Here is an 18,979-nt window from a genome sequence, read left to right as displayed (position 1 = left end):
GAATGTGTGTTGACTACCGTGACTTGAACAAGGCCAGTCCAAAAGATGACTTTCCATTACCACATATCGACATGTTGGTTGATAACACTGCTAAGTTCAACGTCTTTTCCTTCATGGACGGGTTCTCCGGTTATAATCAGATCAAGATGGCTCCTGAAGACATGGAGAAGACATCTTTCATCACCCCATGGGGTACCTTTTGCTACAAAGTGATGCCGTTTGGATTAAAGAACGCAGGTGCAACTTACCAAAGGGCAATGACTACTCTCTTTCATGACATGATGCATAAAGAAATTGAAGTTTATGTGGACGACATGATAGCCAAGTCCAGCACAGAAGAAGAACATATTGAATACCTTTTGAAGTTGTTTCAACGACTAAGGAAATATCAGCTTCGCTTGAATCCTAACAAATGTACTTTTGGGGTTAGATCTGGGAAACTCTTGGGTTTCATTGTCAGCCAAAGAGGAATTGAAGTAGATCCCGACAAAGTCAGAGCTATTCAAGAGATGCCTGCACCAAAGACTGAAAAACAAGTAAGAGGATTTCTCGGACGATTGAATTACATCTCCAGATTTATCTCTCAAATGACTGCTACATGTGGGCCAATTTTCAAGCTTCTCCGCAAAGATCAAGGGGTTGTATGGACTGAAGATTGCCAAAAAGCGTTCGACAGTATCAAAGAGTACCTGTTAGAACCACCAATATTGATTCCTCCAGTTGAAGGAAGACCGTTAATCATGTACCTTACTGTGTTAGAAGAATCCATGGGAGCATGCCATCTATTACTTGAGTAAGAAATTCACAGACTGTGAGTCTCGTTACTCCATGCTCGAAAAAACATGTTGTGCTTTGGCCTGGGCTTCAAAACGTCTCCGCCAATACATGATCAACAATACTACTTGGTTAATCTCCAAAATGGATCCGATCAAGTATGTCTTTGAAAAGCCTGCCTTAACAGGAAGGATTGCCCGATGGCAAATGCTGTTATCTGAATATGACATTGAGTACCGTGCTCAAAAAAAGCGGTTAAAGGAAGCATTCTCGCCGATCATTTGGCGCATCAACCAATTAATGAATATCAATTTCTCAAGTTTGACTTTCCTGATGAAGATGTTTTGTACTTGAAGATGAAAGATTGTGACGAACCGTTACCCGACGAAGGTCCTGAGCCTGGATCAAGATGGGGCCTAATTTTCGATGGAGCAGTAAACGCTTTTGGCAATGGAATTGGGGCAATCATCATCACTCCCAAGGGTACTCATATCCCATTCTCCGCCAGATTGCTATTTGATTGCACCAACAACATCGCAGAATATGAAGCTTGTATCATGGGTCTCGAAGAAGCCATTGACTTAAGGATCAAAATCCTCGACATATATGGAGATTCAGCCCTCGTGATCAACCAAATCAAAGACAAGTGGGAAACTTACCACCCTGGCTTGATTCCTTACAGAGATTATGCAAGACGTCTGTTGACTTTCTTCAACAAGGTTGAATTGCATCATGTACCTCGAGATCAGAATCGAATGGCAGACGCCTTGGCTACTTTATCTTCCATGTTCAAAGTCAATCACTGGAACGATATGCCTACAGTCAGAATTACGCGCCTTGAAAGGCCCGCCTATGTGTTTGCAACTGAAGCAGTCATCGATGATAAACCGTGGTTCCACGACATCAAACGCTTCCTTCAAACTCAAGAGTACCCGCTTGGGGCATCAAACAAAGATAAGAAAACTCTAAGGAGACTTTCTGGCAGTTTCTTCCTGAACGGAGATGTGCTATACAAAAGAAATTTCGACATGGTTTTGCTCAGATGCGTGGATAGACACGAAGCAGACATGTTAATGCATGAAGTGCATGAAGGGTCCTTTGGAACTCATTCGAATGGGCATGCGATGTCCAAAAAGATCTTAAGAGCAGGATACTATTGGTCGACAATGGAATTTGACTGTTATAAACACGTGAAGAGATGTCACAAGTGCCAGATCTATGCAGATAAGATCCATGTGCCACCAACTCTACTCAACGTTCTCTCATCTCCGTGGCCTTTCTCCATGTGGGGTATCGACATGATTGGAATGATCGAACCGAAAGCTTCAAACGGTCATCGTTTCATCTTGGTAGCAATTGATTACTTCACCAAATGGGCGAAGCAGCATCTTACGCCAATGTTACAAGACAAGTGGTTGTGAGGTTTATCAAGAACAACATCATTTGCCGATATGGTATTCCCAGCAAGATCATTACTGACAATGGTTCAAACCTGAATAACAAGATGATGAAAGAATTGTGTGAGGAATTCAAGATTGAGCATCATAACTCTTCTCCTTACAGACCAAAAATGAACGGCGCCGTTGAAGCTGCTAACAAGAACATTAAGAAGATCGTCCAGAAAATGGTTGTCACTTACAAAGACTGGCACGAAATGCTGCCATTTGCCTTACATGGGTACCGTACCTCAGTGCGTACTTCAACAGGGGAAACTCCCTTTTCTCTAGTATACGGCATGGAAGCTGTGCTCCCCGTAGAAGTTGAAATCCCATCAATGAGAGTCCTCATGGAGACTAAGTTATCAGAAGCTGAATGGTGTCAAAGTAGATACGATCAGTTGAACTTAATCGAAGAAAAACGTATGACTGCTCTATGCCATGGACAGTTATACCAAGCAAGGATGAAACAAGCTTTCAACAAAAAGGTTCGACCTCGTGAATTTCAAGAAGGCGACCTCGTGCTTAAAAAGATCTTGTCTTTTCAACCAGATTCTAGGGGCAAATGGTCTCCTAATTATGAAGGCCCGTATGTTGTCAAAAGAGCATTTTCTGGCGGTGCCATGATTCTTACTACCATGGATGGTGATGAACTCCCACATCCTGTGAATGCTGATGCAGTCAAGAAATACTTTGTCTAAAAAAGAATAAAAAAACAGCTCGGTAAGTCGAAAACCCGCAAAGGGCGACTTAGGCAAAAATGAGCGTCTCGGTGGACTGAAAACCCGAAAGGGCGGTCCAGGCAAAAATTAGAGACAATAAACAAAAAAAAATTTTCATCCTGGTAGATTGAAAACCTGAAAGGGCAATCTAGGCAAAAATTAGGGATTTATGACAAAGTAACTGCATTAGTCTATACTTCGTCACCTGAAGAGTCTATACTTCATTAAAGGATCTTCAATCAAATCATCGCCAATCTGAAGCGACAGGCACAGTTGGAACTCAAAGTTGTTAGGGGGAATAGTGGTTATTGTTTTCAATGTAGCCTTTTCCGCATAATTACCATTTCCAACTTTTGTAAATACTCCATGGAATCACGCCTTTAGCTGATTACCATCCTATTAAATAAATTTGAGCCTTGTGCCCATTTGTTTGCAATCTCTAATTTCTTTTAGCTTGTAAAATGACGCTTTAATTGTGTTATTCGTTTTTGAAAAAAGAAAAAAATAAGTTTTAAATGAATTTACTTCACTTTTCTTTTTCAAAATAAAAGCGAAATTTTCCTTTGAGTTGTGAACAACGGAAGGAACATCAGCAGTCGTCTCCATAGGATGAACAAAAAGGATTCTCCCGGAAAAATTGTTGAGGCAACGGTATTCTTGTCCCAGAAAAGAATTCTTGAAGCAATTACCCCTCGAGGTAAAGAAGCTCTTCTATCCCCAGTGGAGAAGGTCTTCTATCCCCAGTAAAGAAGATTTTTCCATCTCAGTAAGAAGAGATGCTTGTCTTCCCCAGAGAAGTTTAAAGCACACAGCACCATTCATCACTCGTGTTATCTACACCGTGTTGAAGAACATTTGCCAAATATCTGGTTGTATTGCGACGTCGGTCCTTCTCTAGTATATACTTCTTTGTCTGTCAGTATTGTCAGTATGCATGCTACATTCATGACATTCATCATTCATACATATTTTCATCATTTATGCATTCTTGCATTTTTCAATGTCTGCTTAAAATCACCTGTTTAGGATATACCTATCCCAAAAAAAAAGAAGGAAAAAAGAAAAAGTATGGGCGTGTCATCTCTCCAAGTAGGTTGTCACCCATAAGCAGAAAGAACATTTTGTTTCTCCAGTTCCCCACTGAGATCATTCCTCGTGGAAGAAGGTTGCTTTAGTTTCTCCTCTCCAAAACAAAGGAGAAAATCCCCATTCGAGTTCATTCCTCATGGGTACAAAGTCTTGTTTGACTATTTCTTTCCAATTCATTCTTGGTTAGAACCTTGTCTTTACCAAAGATTCAAATTCCGATTCCTCAAATAGAGTCGTGAAAAAAAACAGACAATAAGCAATAGCCTTATCATCTAAGCAGTTTATGTCTCTTTCAAAAGCTTTTTCCTCTCAAGGAAATCAATCCTGAAGACCATTTGACAATCAGGGCCTTATTACTGTTCACAAGGCTGAATAACCAGTAATTCCCCTAGCAAAGTCTCCAAGATCATTTTATCACTCGGCTGATAATTGATCATGTCTTCAAAACCGCTATCACGAGGCTGGTAGTCGGTAACCTTTTGTTCTGGTTATATTATTTAACATGTCTATCACAAGGCTGATAGTCGGTAATATTAACCAAACCTTTGAAACTTTTTTACCTTGTCAAGTCTATCACCATGCTGATAGTCGGTAATACAGTTTCATACCTTTCACCTTCGCATTATTAAACAAGTCTATCCCCATGCAGATAGTCGATAATGTCAATAGGTAAGCTTTTCTTACAAAGCTATCATTCCCAGGTGAAGCATACACTTGCTTTCCCAAAAAGACAAAACGGATTCTCTTCCTAAAACGGATTGGGACATCCTTCCCCAATCTCTTTTCCCCAGTGGAGTCAGTTCTTGATATCCCTCGGTAAAGATATCCTTGCATCATTCGCAATTTTGGTATCTTAGGTCCAAAATTTGCGTCTTCTGATATTTAAGTCTCTTCCACCCTATCAAAACGAAGATTTTCAATCTTCATGTCTCAGGTTGAAGAAACTTAAATAGGGGCATCTGTCATACCCCAATTTTTGACCTAAGATACCACCTCATATCATCTGCATATGCATCATTTGCATCTCTAACAAACTGCATAGCTTGTGTTTGTTACTTGTGACTCAGCAGGATTTAATCAGGAAATCACTCATCAGTACAAGTAACAATCAATTAGGGTTTTATTCTCCCTTCATCTCAAAAGAACTATCTTCATCAATAATCAACATTTGTTCCTCAGAGATTCATTTCAACAAGCTCAAAGGCTCTGAATCGACTGAATTAGGGTTTTGACTGAAGATAGCATACTCTTGACTTTTGCTCAGAATTTGACCTAATGGCTTGAGACATGATATCAAGACCTCAAGTGCATCATTTTGACCTAATCCATTGGCTCATAACATCTCCTACACCAAGATTGATCAGACAAATCCTCAGATCAGGGTTTTGAACTAGCAGGGACTGAAATCAGGGATCACATTTGGGAAACCCTAAAAATCCCCAGGAAGTCAATCAAAGGTTTCAATCATCCTCAAATAATCCCTATGACAATATCCCATGGAAATTGCATCTCAATTCAAGACCTACAGTCATCAATTTCATCAGGTCGACAATTAGGGTTTTTTGACCTAATTCACTGAACAACTGACTTTTTAATCAGGACATGGTGCCACAACTCAAACCATGGCTCAATATCCTCTAAAGCCTCAATATGATCCATTCATACCATTCATATGGTGAGGATAGCCTGTTTCATTTGAAATCTCCAGAAACGCGATTCGTCTGAAAAAGTCAACTGTACAAGATCACCATTGACTTTTGGGGAATTTTGGTCAACCATGACTTTTGAAGTTTTAAATCATCAATATATGATATGAGAAGTCATTTGATCAAGAAAAATCAAGAAAATCAATCAAGAATCAAAAAGTCAAAAGTTTGACTTTCATACTTAGAAAATTTTTCTAAGTGTTTTTCATGGTTTTTTCCAAACTTTGGAAGGGAATTTCTCAAAATTTCACCTACAAACTGAAAAAAACTTCCAACATGAAAGTTGTAGATTTTGATCCAATAAACAACTTTGACACATATAAATTTTTTCCATAAGATCAACCATTTAAGAGATATGAAGCTTCAAAGTTGGTACTTTTTGAAAACTTCACTTAAAACTTCATTTTTCTCAAAGTTCATGGATCTTTTTCACCCACTTCCTTAAGGATCTTGAAGAAACTTTCAACTAGGGTTTTGAAGTGTGTAATATGAGCTTTCCAAAATGTCCAAGAGCATGAAAAAATATGGAGTGTAGCTATGGTTTTGAATTATGCATTTAGTGATCATTTTCACTTGAATTTTCACCATTTTTCACTAAGTTTCAAGACTACATGACCTATAATCCAAGCAATGATGCAAAGAGGCAATAATTGAAGATATTTTCTCTGATTTGAGATCAGAATGGAAGAGGATAAGAAGCTTGAGTTTTAACCATGGTTTGGTCACTTTAACCATTTTGCATTAAATGTAAAAGATTCCTTTTTATCTCTTAAGCCAAATCATCAAACTTTGATCAACTTGCAAAGCTTGGAGTTCAGAATCCTTGGCCTATAAATAGAGGTGCAAATCACTTCCAAATTCACACCAGAGTCTCACAAATTATAGGCTTTCTCTTTCTTTCTTAGAATGCAAGTTTCTTAAGTTTCAAAGAGGTAAAATGCTCAACCTCCAAACCCTTGAATTTCTGACCAAAGTGATGCTTCCCACAAACCACAAACATCATTTGAAACTTGTTTGAACCATCCATACACCCCAAAAACACCTAAAACTCAAAATCACTACCTCACTTTCCAAATATGCATAACATGAGACTTATCATGCCAATTTTCATTTAAGCTCATTTCTGACCAAGTTTATCATCCAAACACCATCCATGTACCATATATGAACTATCCCAATCATCATCCATGATCTGAAACATCAAAATCATCAAATTTGATCCTCACACCATAGCTCTGCAGATCGGGTTCCATGAACTTGCTCAAATGAATTCAAATTGTTCCAAGCATTCAAACATGTTCCATAAGGTCCATTGATGCTGTCCAGACCAAGAAACAACAACTGGAACTTCTCATTTGCAGAATTCGATTCTCACTTTTGCCGTTTTTGAAGGTAAGCTACTTGAACTTCAAACTCTATGAATCATGCATCATGAATGAAATATGAACATACCATCTCATTTCTGCACACATGAGGATCATTAACCCTCAATCAATTGCTATTTATCTTGCACATACACGATTTCATGATCAATCTCAGAATTAGGGTTCTTCGTGTTCATCAGAGAATTAATCATCTTAGAGCAAAAATAAATGAAATTAAAGGTCATCATCATGTTCCTCATCCAAAACCGAGTGAGATAGACCCTTTGATCGATCAAAACAACACAGTTTTGAAGAATTTTGAAAATCAGTTAGGGTTGTGTTCTTGGCGCGTTTTTTTGGTTCAGAAAATTCAAATTGTTGTTTTAAAATATATTGAACTGGAAGCGTATGTATTACAAGCCACAAGCGTGGCTCAGTTGGCAAGTGTTTTGGCTGGTGAGAGAGAGGGCGTGAGTTCAAGCCCTATTGGAGACAAAACCAATTTTTTGCAACCTATTTTCTTTCATTTTTTAACAAACTTTAACCATTCATTTAACCAATCAAAATTCATTATTTTCACTTCATTTTTTTTACACTCTTTATTTAATATACATATTTTGACGATGTTAAAAAAAATCACAAAAAAAGATTCATTTGATATATTTTTAATTAGGTTTAAAATGATACATTTCTAAGTATTTTTAAATACTTTAAATATTGTTTTTTCATTTGATTTTCAAATTTAATCACTTGTAAATATTTTTTGAAGCAAACCCTAATCATATAAGTGTTAATTGAAGACAATCTTCTTGTTTATCTCGATTAAATTGATTTCTTTCAAAATTCAAATCGTTTTAAAAAACGAGCGATCCCGATTCCTTTTCAAAAACGGTAAACTATTTCTTTTTGATTTTCAAAGGAAACTATTGATTAAATCTTTTTAATTGATCAATTGATTTTCAAAACGATGTGGGGCCTCTCGAATATTAGAGAGTATAAGTCCCTTTCGTCTTTCTTTGTACAGTTTTTGTTTTAACAGAAAACTTTTTCCAAATAAACTTCCAAACAGTTTTTTTTAATAAACAAATCTTTCAACTCTTTTTTAAACCATCCACCATGTTTTATGAAAATAAAACATGGGCCTCTCGAATATTAGAGAGTATAAGTCCCTTTCTTTTTCTTTATACAGTTTTTCTTTGTACAGAAAACTCTTTCAAAACAAATCTTCAAACCGTTTTTTCAAACAACGCGTCTGTAAATAAACAGTCAACCATGTTTTGTAAAACACGGGCCTCCATGTAGGTATAAGTCCCAAGCCCCTTTGTACATACCCACTCTAGTACATGAAATTAGGTATTTCATTGTACGCCTTTGGTACATAGCTCAATCTATTTGATTTTTAACTTTAATAACAAACCAAAAATGAAGGTTTCTTTAAATCTTCCCAAAAAATATACCATGGGCCTCCATGTAGGTATAAGTCCCAAGCCCTTTTGTAAATACCTGTTTACATAGCTTTGAATAAATTCAAGTGGACCTCTCCCCGAGTAAGAGTCCCGAGCCCTGTGTATACAAATGGATCATGCTTACAGGTATATTTCCTTCATAAACTCCATTATACACGCACACTTTGTCATATATAACTGTTCATATAACTGTTCATGTACTTGTGCATATTTGTTTGTACTTGTTCACATTTGTGATTGTGTTATATGCTTATTCAACTTAGTACAACACTAGGTTTCCCATAGCCTCCTATTGGGCTTCGTGCAAAGAATCTCCCTAGTTTAGGTTAGGACATAGAGTATGGTTTCCCGGTGAAATCGCTCTAAGAGCTCAAACCAACTATACCATGCCTCCCCTTGGGCTTTGTACAAACGAGTGACCCTCCCATAGCCTCCTCTTGGGCTTACAATGCAAGGACCCTGGATTGTCCCTCCCATAGCCTCCTCTTGGGCTTACAATGCAAGGACCCTCGGATAGCCTCCTCTTGGGCTTCGTACAAGGACCCACGGGCTTCTTATAAGCATCCCAATATCCAAATCAAATACCCTAGGAGATTAGACATTTTTCATCTCTATGCTAGGAGTATCTCTTATATATCATCACAAACAATCAATCAATCAAACTTTTTTGCCACAAGGCTGGCTAATCAATCAAACTTTTTTTGCCACAAGGCTGGCTAATCAATCAAACTGTTTTACCACCGTACTGGATGATTAATCAAAGTTTTTGTCACAAGGCTGACTTCATTGAAACTTTTGCCACAAGGCTGGCTGATTAATCAAAACTTTTTGTCACAAGGCTGACTTCATTGAAAGTTTTTGCCACAAGGCTGGTTAAACAAACAAAAATCAAATAGATGTATGTGATGATATAGATTAGATACATCTAGCATTTAGACGACATTTGTCTATTTTCCTTTGCTTCCACTAGCATAAGTGGGAACTACGATTGCTCTGACTTTCTCAACATCCCTTTGAGAATACGTAGGCACAAGGTCGATCCTTGGCGAGCAAAACAAAACAAAAAAACAACCATTCAAACCTTAGCACCCGTAGACTCCGAGCTACAGATGCTCTGATTCCCTCTAGGGGATATGTATGCAGAGGATCGCGATGATCTTTGCGAGCATAATCAAACAAACACCTTAGGTCCCACCTATTTCACAAGAACCTCCACCACAACAAGAATGGAATAAACAAAACAAAGAAACCTATAGAGTACTATAGATACGTTGGGTGCTAATACCTTCCCTTCGTATAACCAACCCTCTTACCCGGAATCTCTCCCCCCACTTTTAGGTTATTGCAGCTTTTTTCCTTTTCCTCCTTTGGAAATAATAAAAAGTTTGGTCGAAACAAAGAAAAATCATTTTTATGAGCACTCGAGCCCAAAGAAGGCATCAGGTGTCTCATCCACAAAAAAGAGGAACAAAAAAACGGTTTTTCGCCCGCGACACTTAACACCAAAAATATTTTGGCCACTTTGGCCCCCTTTTATTTTCCTTTTAAGAGGAACTACAAAAGCTCTCACTTCCCTTTTCTTTAAAAGGGGTATGTAGGCCTAAGATGCGATGTCTTATCGAGCTCACTTTTAAAAACTTCTTTTCCCATCCCCACCCTCTATTTAAACAAGTTCACATATGATTTTCAAAATGCATGTACAAACAAAAACAATAAAATTTATAAAGAGGTTCCCATGGAGTACCATGGATAAGAGGGGTGCTTAAAACCTTCCCCTTGTATAAAAAACCCCCTTACCCAAATCTCTGATAAGTTTATTAGTTTTGATTTTAAAAACTTCTGTGGGTTTAATTTCGCTCTTTCTCTCATTCCTTTTGAAAATAATAAAGCGCGGTGGCGACTCTGTTTAAAATAAATGAGCTAAGTCCTTCCCTTGACTTTAGTCTCACCAAATTCAATGCTACATGCGTGAATGCTATTGAGTAAAATCATAAGAGTTGAATATAGTGTTAAGGAGAGGTTTGTGAGGGATGTCGAGAGTGTGGGGTTATTGTGCAGAGTTTTGGTTATTGGTGTTGAGAGACTTAACGTTGAAGGTGGGTAGAAATTAGCAAAGGTATTTGAGGAGTGTTTTATGGTGATGATTTATGCAGAGTTTTGAGGTGAAAATTATCAGTTTCCTCCTCCCCTTCCTTGTGTTGTGAACCTGTTCTTTTATAGAGTAGAAGATCATAAATAATACTTGTTTGCTAAGTTTTCTCATGGCCATTTTCGTATGCTCTGCCTTTTCTTTTTCGTTGCAGCAGGTGTGGTATGAATAAGAATGGAGAAACTTTTGTCTGGTATGTGCATCAAGTAGGTGGTCTTGTGTAGGATTTTGTGCAGATGGGAGCAGGGAAACGTGAAGACCATTTTTTTTGTTTTATTCTGATGTAATAAAACAATGTAAAATGGGATAAACATGTAACTTGGGCCTTCTCAAAAATAACTCAAACTCTATTTTATTTGTAAATCTAAAATAAATTTCAATAAAAAAAACATTAATTCTAATAAACAAAATTAAATTAGAAATTAAGACACAAATTTCTTTATATCTTAAAAAAGATATAATAATAACAACAACAAACAACCATTTTAAGAAAATATGAAACTTGGATAAATAAGCAAAGATGTGGATGTAAAAGCTATTTTTGTTGACCTTAAGTAGAAGTCAATTTTTTTTCAAAATATGTAAAAATGTGAAGGCTAAAATGCGCTTGAAATACGAACGCGACATGATCACATGAATGAAATTTGTAGGACAAAAATTTGAGTACGACAAAGTGCAACTGCAATAGCGCGTATTGCCTGATAACAATAAAAGGGTTTTAATGGCTTTTTAAGAAACAATTATGGTGATTTTCTGATGACTTTTGTAGACAACTTACATGACTCTTCCTCTCTTGTGGCCGAGTTCTCTGGAGTTATTCAGGCGATTGTCTTAGCAAAAGCTCGTGGTTGGAGTAAGCTTTGGGTTGAGATTGATTGCTTAATGGTTGTTAAAGCTATCTCTAACCATTTTTTGCTTCCGAGTTGTTTAAGGAATAGGTGGATTGAAACCACCTCTCCGTGCAATTTCCATATTATTTTTTTATTCTATTCCTCTCGGAATTAGAGGAGATTTTGTAAATATAGGTTAAAAATACCTTTAGGTTTTCTATTTTTTATGGAGTTTGGGTTTTCTCTCCTCCTGGATCGTGGAAGCTTGTAACACCTTTTGTTTTTAATATATAAGATATTATTAAAAAATCATTCTAATAAAAAATAAATATTATATCTTTTAATTTAAAAAAATTATTAAAGTAATCATTAAAATAAAATAATAAGTATTATTTTTTATTTTAAAAAATCATTTTAAAATCATTTAAATTTAAATAATTATTTAATATAGTATGAATTGGCGAGTAAATAGTGTATTTTATGTACTATCATGAAGAATTGATACTCTATTCATTCATATTTTCCTTAAAAACAGGTTTAAACAAATATATATATATATATATATATATATATATATATATATATATATATATATATATATATATATATATATATATATATATATATATATATATATATATATATATATATATATATATATATATATATATATATATATATATATATCTTACTTTTATTATCTATCTATATAACTCATAACTAATGCAATGTTTACAATATCTAAACTAGAGTTTATTCAAAAATATGGTTAATGTAGTATTGCTTTTCAAATATTAAAAATTTCCAAATAATAAATATTTTTTTCAGAAATAAAAAGTTTGAAAATTTCATTTTTGAAAAAGATAATTACTTTTTTTTTCATATGATTCTTTTTATAAAATTAAATAACTGGTTTTAAAGAAGTTTAAAATTACAAATTAGTTTATAAATATGACTGGTTCTAATCTAAGCAATGAATCTAATATTAAAACAAGTGATTTTTTTAATTTTCTATCTCTACGGTCTTAACAAATTATAGTCTATATCATGAATACAAATTCTAAAGAGGTAATCAAACGATTTAAAGAATTTTTCTTATTTTATTTTTCTATTTATATAATAATTAACCATACATTGTATATACATGTAAACAATGTATCAAACTTTTACAGCATAAGCTTAATCTCATCCACCAATACAAAGTTTTAAAACACATGTACAATGTATTTGATTTAAATTTTAAGAAATTCTGATATGAGTAAAAGAAATATATATATTTTTAGAAAAATAATAAAGGCTTAATTGTAATTTTGGTCTCCTATTTTTTTTTTTTGGGTTTTGGTCCTCCTATTTTAAAATCCCAAAATTTTAGTCCCTATATTTTAGTTTTTTGAGGATTTTGGTCTCCTTGCAAATTCAAAGGCAATTTTAAATAAGATGACGCTCATATTGATGATGTGTAAGTTCCAGTTCAGATGTGAAATATTAAAAAAACTAATTTTATTTAAGATTTATGTTGAACATGTCATCAATGTAAATTTCATTTCTTTAAAAATTACCTTCGGATTTACAAGGAGACCAAAATCCTTAAAAAACTAAACTAAATAAACTAAAATACCGGATTTTAAAATTGGGGACCAAAACAAAAAATAATAATAATAATAATAATAATAGGGGGACCACTGCAACTAAGGCAATGATAAAAGATAAGTTCATTCACAATTAATGCACCTTAACAATGACAACATAAATTTAAAATAAAAATGTTGAAAATATAGTATATATAAGAAGCATAAAGTGCACTACAAATCATCATTTACATTCACATTTACCCACTAGCAAGAATCATGGAACCTTTGATTGTCTCTGATCAAATGTCACCAACATTTTGGTGTCTCATAGTCACATTACTTGCTTTTACACTCTTCATGAAACATCGCAGTAACAAAAGTTCTGAAAAACCAAAACTCCCTCCAGGTCCTTCACCTTGGCCTATAGTAGGCAACATTCCTGAAATGCTTGCAAATAGGCCAACGTTTAGATGGATACAAAAAATGATGAATGACATGAACACGGATATCGCATGCGTCCGTTTAGGTAGTGTTCATGTCATTCTAGTGAGTGATTCTACAATTGCACGTGAGCTATGTGTGAAACAAGATGCAAATTTTGCATCAAGACCTAGTAGTTGGTCTAATGAGTATGTTACTACTGGATATTTAACAACAGCACTCACTCCTTTTGGAGAACAATGGAAGAAAGTGAAGAAACTAGTTCTTAATGAATTAGTTTCACCTCTTAGACATCAATGGCTTCATGAAAAAAGGGTGGAAGAAGCTGATAACATTGTGCGTTATATTTACAACCAATGCACTAAAATTGGTGGTGGTGGACTTGTGAATGTGGGAGTTACTGCACAACAATACACTGGAAATGTTGTTAGGAGGTTGCTTTTGAATAAAAGGTACTTTGGAAATGGTAGTGAGGATTTTGGACCTGGCTTAGAGGAACAAGAATATGTGGAAGCAGTTTTTACTGTTTTGCAATATCTTTTTGCTTTCTCAGTTTCTGATTTCATGCCATGTTTGAGGGGCCTTGACGTGGATGGCCATGAAAGGATACTTAAGAAGGCTTGTAAGGTTATGAAGAAACATCACGATCCTATCATTGAAGATAGAATCCAACAATGGAAGAATGGGCAAAGGGCAGAGAAAGAAGATTTGCTTGATGTTCTTATCTCACTCAAAGATGATAACAACATTCCACTTTTGACTGAGCAAGAAATTAAGTCCAATGTTTTGGTATATAACTTACACTACTATTTTCATCTCATTTTAATTCTTTAAAGTTAAAACTTTAGGATTTAGGGTTTAGATATTTAATTAATAATTTTTATTATAAATAAATTATATTGAAAACCTCAGTACAAATAGAAGTTATAATTTATATTTAAGATAGTTTTTAAATTATAAATTTGATGTCTTGAAATTTTTGACAGGAATTGACACTTGCATCAGTTGATAATCCATCAAATGCAGTAGAATGGGGACTTGCTGAAATGATAAATCAACCTGAGCTACTAAAAAAAGCTGTAGAAGAATTGGACAATGTAGTTGGAAAAGAAAGGCTAGTACAAGAATCTGATTTTCCTAAACTAAACTATGTGAAGGCTTGTGCAAGAGAAGCTTTTCGTCGTCACCCGATTTGTGATTTCAACCTTCCACATGTTGCAATGAAAGACACAGTTGTTCTGAACTACTTTATCCCAAAAGGGAGTCATGTGTATATTAGGAGACAAGGAATTGGTCTAAACCCTAGAATTTGGAAAGATCCACTCAAGTTCAATCCAGAACGACATCTTAAGGTGGAAGGATATAATCTTAATTTGTCGGAACCTAGTTTGGACTTGGTAACATTTGGTACTGGAAGGCGTGGATGTTCAGGAGTCATGCTTGGAACTTCAATGACTGTTATGTTGTTTGCAAGGTTGCTACATAGCTTCACTTGGAGCGTGCCACCAAATATGTCCAGCATTGACCTTTCTGAATCTCATGGTGGAACCACCAAAGCTGTGCCACTTGTGGCAGTTGCAGAGCCAAGGTTGCCGCCACATGTTTATGGTTTATATTAATTTAGTGATCTCACCAAGTTTTGTGAGTTAATGAGTGCAAAAAAATAAATACACGTGTCTATGGTCAAACTTGTTATGTTATTTAATATTTTTGATTGAAAAATGTTCAAACTTGTTATGTTATTTAATATTTTTTACCTAAAAATAATAGTCACGTCAAAATTCGGTTATAAAAAAGGTGATTTCTTATCTACCAAACCATATATATTGGGTAAAGTTACCCAAATGAGTTGTCAAATATATAAATATCCATGGGTTAATTTTGTGTCATTAATATTACAAATTAATAATTCTAGTTAATTGCAAATTTACCCAAATGCCATTAATTATAGTTTTCATTTCCAATTTAATTTTGCTATATAAGAAGTGAATCAGTTAATGGCTAATAAGTTGGCAGAACAAAGTGTATCATCTTCTAATATTTGTAATAAAAAGTCGTTACTACTTTTTTCATTGGCAAGATATTTAAAAATAAATATTCATTAAATGCATGCTTATTCAATTCTTTTTGTCTCCCAACACAAATGCATCATACACAAATGCTTATTCTGTTTTTTTTGTCTCACAAAACAAATGCATGCAACTCATTAAATGTAATCTGACATATTATGATGCATTGTCCCACGAAAATTGTACTTTCCAATGCATGCTTTTCGATTTCTTAATATTGTTTGGTCAATTCGCAAATCTGACACGTATTCACACAAATATTATGGAGCTCTTTCTTCACTGCATAAGTAAGATTCAACTTCCTTATTCTTTCTGTCTCTTTCAATGTGAAACCAAATTTGCATGCTTTTTATTTATGTTATTATATTATAGATTTAAGATATTTCTTGTTATTAATATTTTTGATGAAAATGGCCAACTATAAAAATAATAACTTATCATTTATAAAGTATTAAATTAAATTAGATATTAAATAAATTAATTGAGTCGCCTATAATAAATCATAACCATTAATTTTTAAGGATAAATTAAATTTTATTATCATCACTAAATTTAACGTTTTAGATAATTTTTAATTTTTTTAAGATAGTCATGCTTGGAACTTCAAAGACTGTTATGTTGTTTGCCAGGTTGCTACATAGCTTCACTGGGAGTGTTCCACCAAACAGGTCGAGTATTGACCTCTCCGAATCTCATGGTGGAACCACCAAATCTGTGCCACTCGTGGCAGTTGCAGAGCCAAGGTTTCCGCCACAAGTTTATGGTTTATATTAAGTTTGTGATATCACCAAGTTTTTTCAATTAATGAGTGCAAAAAAAATAATGGCATGTGACTATGGTCAAACTTGTTATGTTATTTAATATTTTTGACTGAAAAAAAATAGCCACTTCAAAATTCGGTTATAAGAAAGATGAATTCTTATCTAACCAACCATATATGTTGGGTAGAGTTACCCAACAGAGTCGTCAAGCATATAAATATTTGTTAGTTAATTTTGTGTCATTATTATAAATTAATAGTTCTAGTGATTTGAAAATTTACCCAAATGCATTAACTATAGTTTTCATTTCAAATTTAATTTTGCTTTATAGGAATTGAATCATTTAAATGCTAATAAAGTGACAGAATAAAGTGAATTATATTCTAATATTTCTAACAAAAAGTCGTTGATACTTTTTACGTTGGCAAGATATTTACAACTAAATATTCATTAGATGCACGCTTATTCAGTTTTTAGTCTCCCAAAACAAATGCATGCTACTCACTAAATGTAATCTGACATATTATGATGCATTGTCCCACGAAAATTGTACTTTCCAATGCATGCTTTTCGATTTCTTAATATTGTTTGGTCAATTCGCAAATCTAACACGTATTCATACAAATATTATGGAGCTCTGTCTTCATTGCATTAGTAAGATTCAACTTCCTTATTCTTTTTGTCTCTTTCATTGTGAAACCAAATTTGCATGCTTTTTATTTATGTTATTATATTATAGATTTAAGATATTTCTTGTTATTAATATTTTTTAGGAAAATGACCAACTATAAAAATAATAAATTATCATTTAGAAAGTATTAAATTAAATTAGATATTAAATAAATTAATTGAGTCGCCTATAATAAATTATAACCATTAATTTTTAAGGATAAATTAAATTTTATTATCGTCATTAAGTTTAACGTTTTAGATAATTTTTGATTTTTTTAAGATAGTCATGCTTGGAACTTCAAAGACTGTTATGTTGTTTGCCAGGTTGCTACATAGCTTCACTGGGAGTGTCCCACCAAACAGGTCGAGTATTGACCTCTCTGAATCTCATGGTGGAAGCACCAAATTTGTGGCACTCGTGGCAGTTGCAGAGCCAAGGTTGCCGCCACCAGTTTATGGTTTATATTCAGTTTGTGATATCACCAAGTTTTTTCAATTAATGAGTGCAAAAAAAATAAAGGCATGTGTCTATGGTCAAACTTGTTATGTTATTTAATATTTTTGACTAAAAAGTACTAGCCACTTCAAAATTCGGTTATAAGAAAGATGAATTCTTATCTAACCAACCATATATGCTGGGTAGAGTTACCCAACAGAGTCGTCAAGCATATAAATATCCGTTGGTTAATTTTGTGTCATTATTATAAATTAATAGTTCTAGTGATTTGAAAATTTACCCAAATGCATTAATTATAGTTTTCATTTCCAATTTAATTTTGCTTTATATGAATTGAATCATTTAAATGCTAATAAAGTAACCGAATAAAGTTAATTATCTTGTAATATTTCTAACAAAAAGTTGTTGATACTTTTTTCGTTGCAAGATATTTACAACTAAATATTCATTAGATGCACGCTTATTCAGTTTTTTGTCTCCCAAAACAAATGCATGCTACTCATTAAATGTAATCTGACATATTATGATGCATTGTCCCACAAAAATTGTACTTTTCAATGCATGCTTTTCGATTTCTTAATATTGTTTGGTCAATTCGCAAATCTGACACGTATTCACACAAATATTTTGGAGCTCTTTTTTCATTGCATAAGTAAGATTCAACTTCCTTATTCTTTCTCTCTCTTTCATTGTGAAACCAAATTTGCATGCTTTTTATTTATGTTATTATATTATAGATTTAAGATATTTCTTGTTATTAATATTTTTGATGAAAATGGCCAACTATAAAAATAATAACTTATCATTTATAAAGTATTAAATTAAATTAGATATTAAATAAATTAATTGAGTCGCCTATAATAAATTATAACCATTAATTTTTAAGGATAAATTAAATTTTATTATCATCACTAAATTTAACGTTTTAGATCATTTTTAATTTTTTTAAGATAGTCATGCTTGGAACTTCAAAGACTGTTATGTTGTTTTCCAGGTTGCTACATAGCTTCACTAGGAGTGTTCCACCAAACTGGTCGAGTATTGACCTCCCTGAATCTCATGGTGGAACCACCAAATCTGTGCCACTCGTGGCAGTTGCAGAGCCAAGGTTGCCGCCACAAGTTTATGGTTTATATTAAGTTTGTGATATCACCAAGTTTTTTCAATTAATGAGTGCAAAAAAATAATGGCATGTGACTATGGTCAAACTTGTTATGTTATTTAATATTTTTGACGGAAAAATAATAGCCACTTCAAAATTCGGTTATAAGAAAGATGAATTCTTATCTAACCAACCATATATGTTGGCTAGAGTTACCCAACAGAGTTGTCAAGCATATGAATATCCGTTGGTTAATTTTGTGTCATTATTATAAATTAATAGTTCTAGTGATTTGAAAATTTACCCAAATGCATTAGTTATAGTTTTCATTTCCAATTTAATTTTGCTTTATAAAATTGAATCATTTAAA

General features: G+C 33.9%; 1 protein-coding gene across 1 annotated transcript; it reads left to right on the top strand.

Annotated features, from left to right (window-relative positions):
- Positions 1–13,370: 13,370 nt before the first annotated feature.
- Positions 13,371–15,335, top strand: LOC131599390 (isoleucine N-monooxygenase 2-like). Its single transcript, XM_058871764.1, has 2 exons — positions 13,371–14,337; positions 14,535–15,335. Exons 1-2 carry the CDS (start codon positions 13,384–13,386, stop codon positions 15,165–15,167), a joined length of 1,587 nt encoding a protein of 528 aa, XP_058727747.1. The 5' UTR covers positions 13,371–13,383; the 3' UTR covers positions 15,168–15,335.
- The last annotated feature ends 3,644 nt before the right edge of the window (positions 15,336–18,979 follow it).

Source organism: Vicia villosa, linkage group LG4, assembly GCF_029867415.1.
Source record: "Vicia villosa cultivar HV-30 ecotype Madison, WI linkage group LG4, Vvil1.0, whole genome shotgun sequence".
Lineage (NCBI taxonomy): Eukaryota > Viridiplantae > Streptophyta > Magnoliopsida > Fabales > Fabaceae > Vicia > Vicia villosa.
Note: the sequence above shows the minus strand (reverse complement) of the source record. Positions and strands in the feature narration are given on the sequence as shown.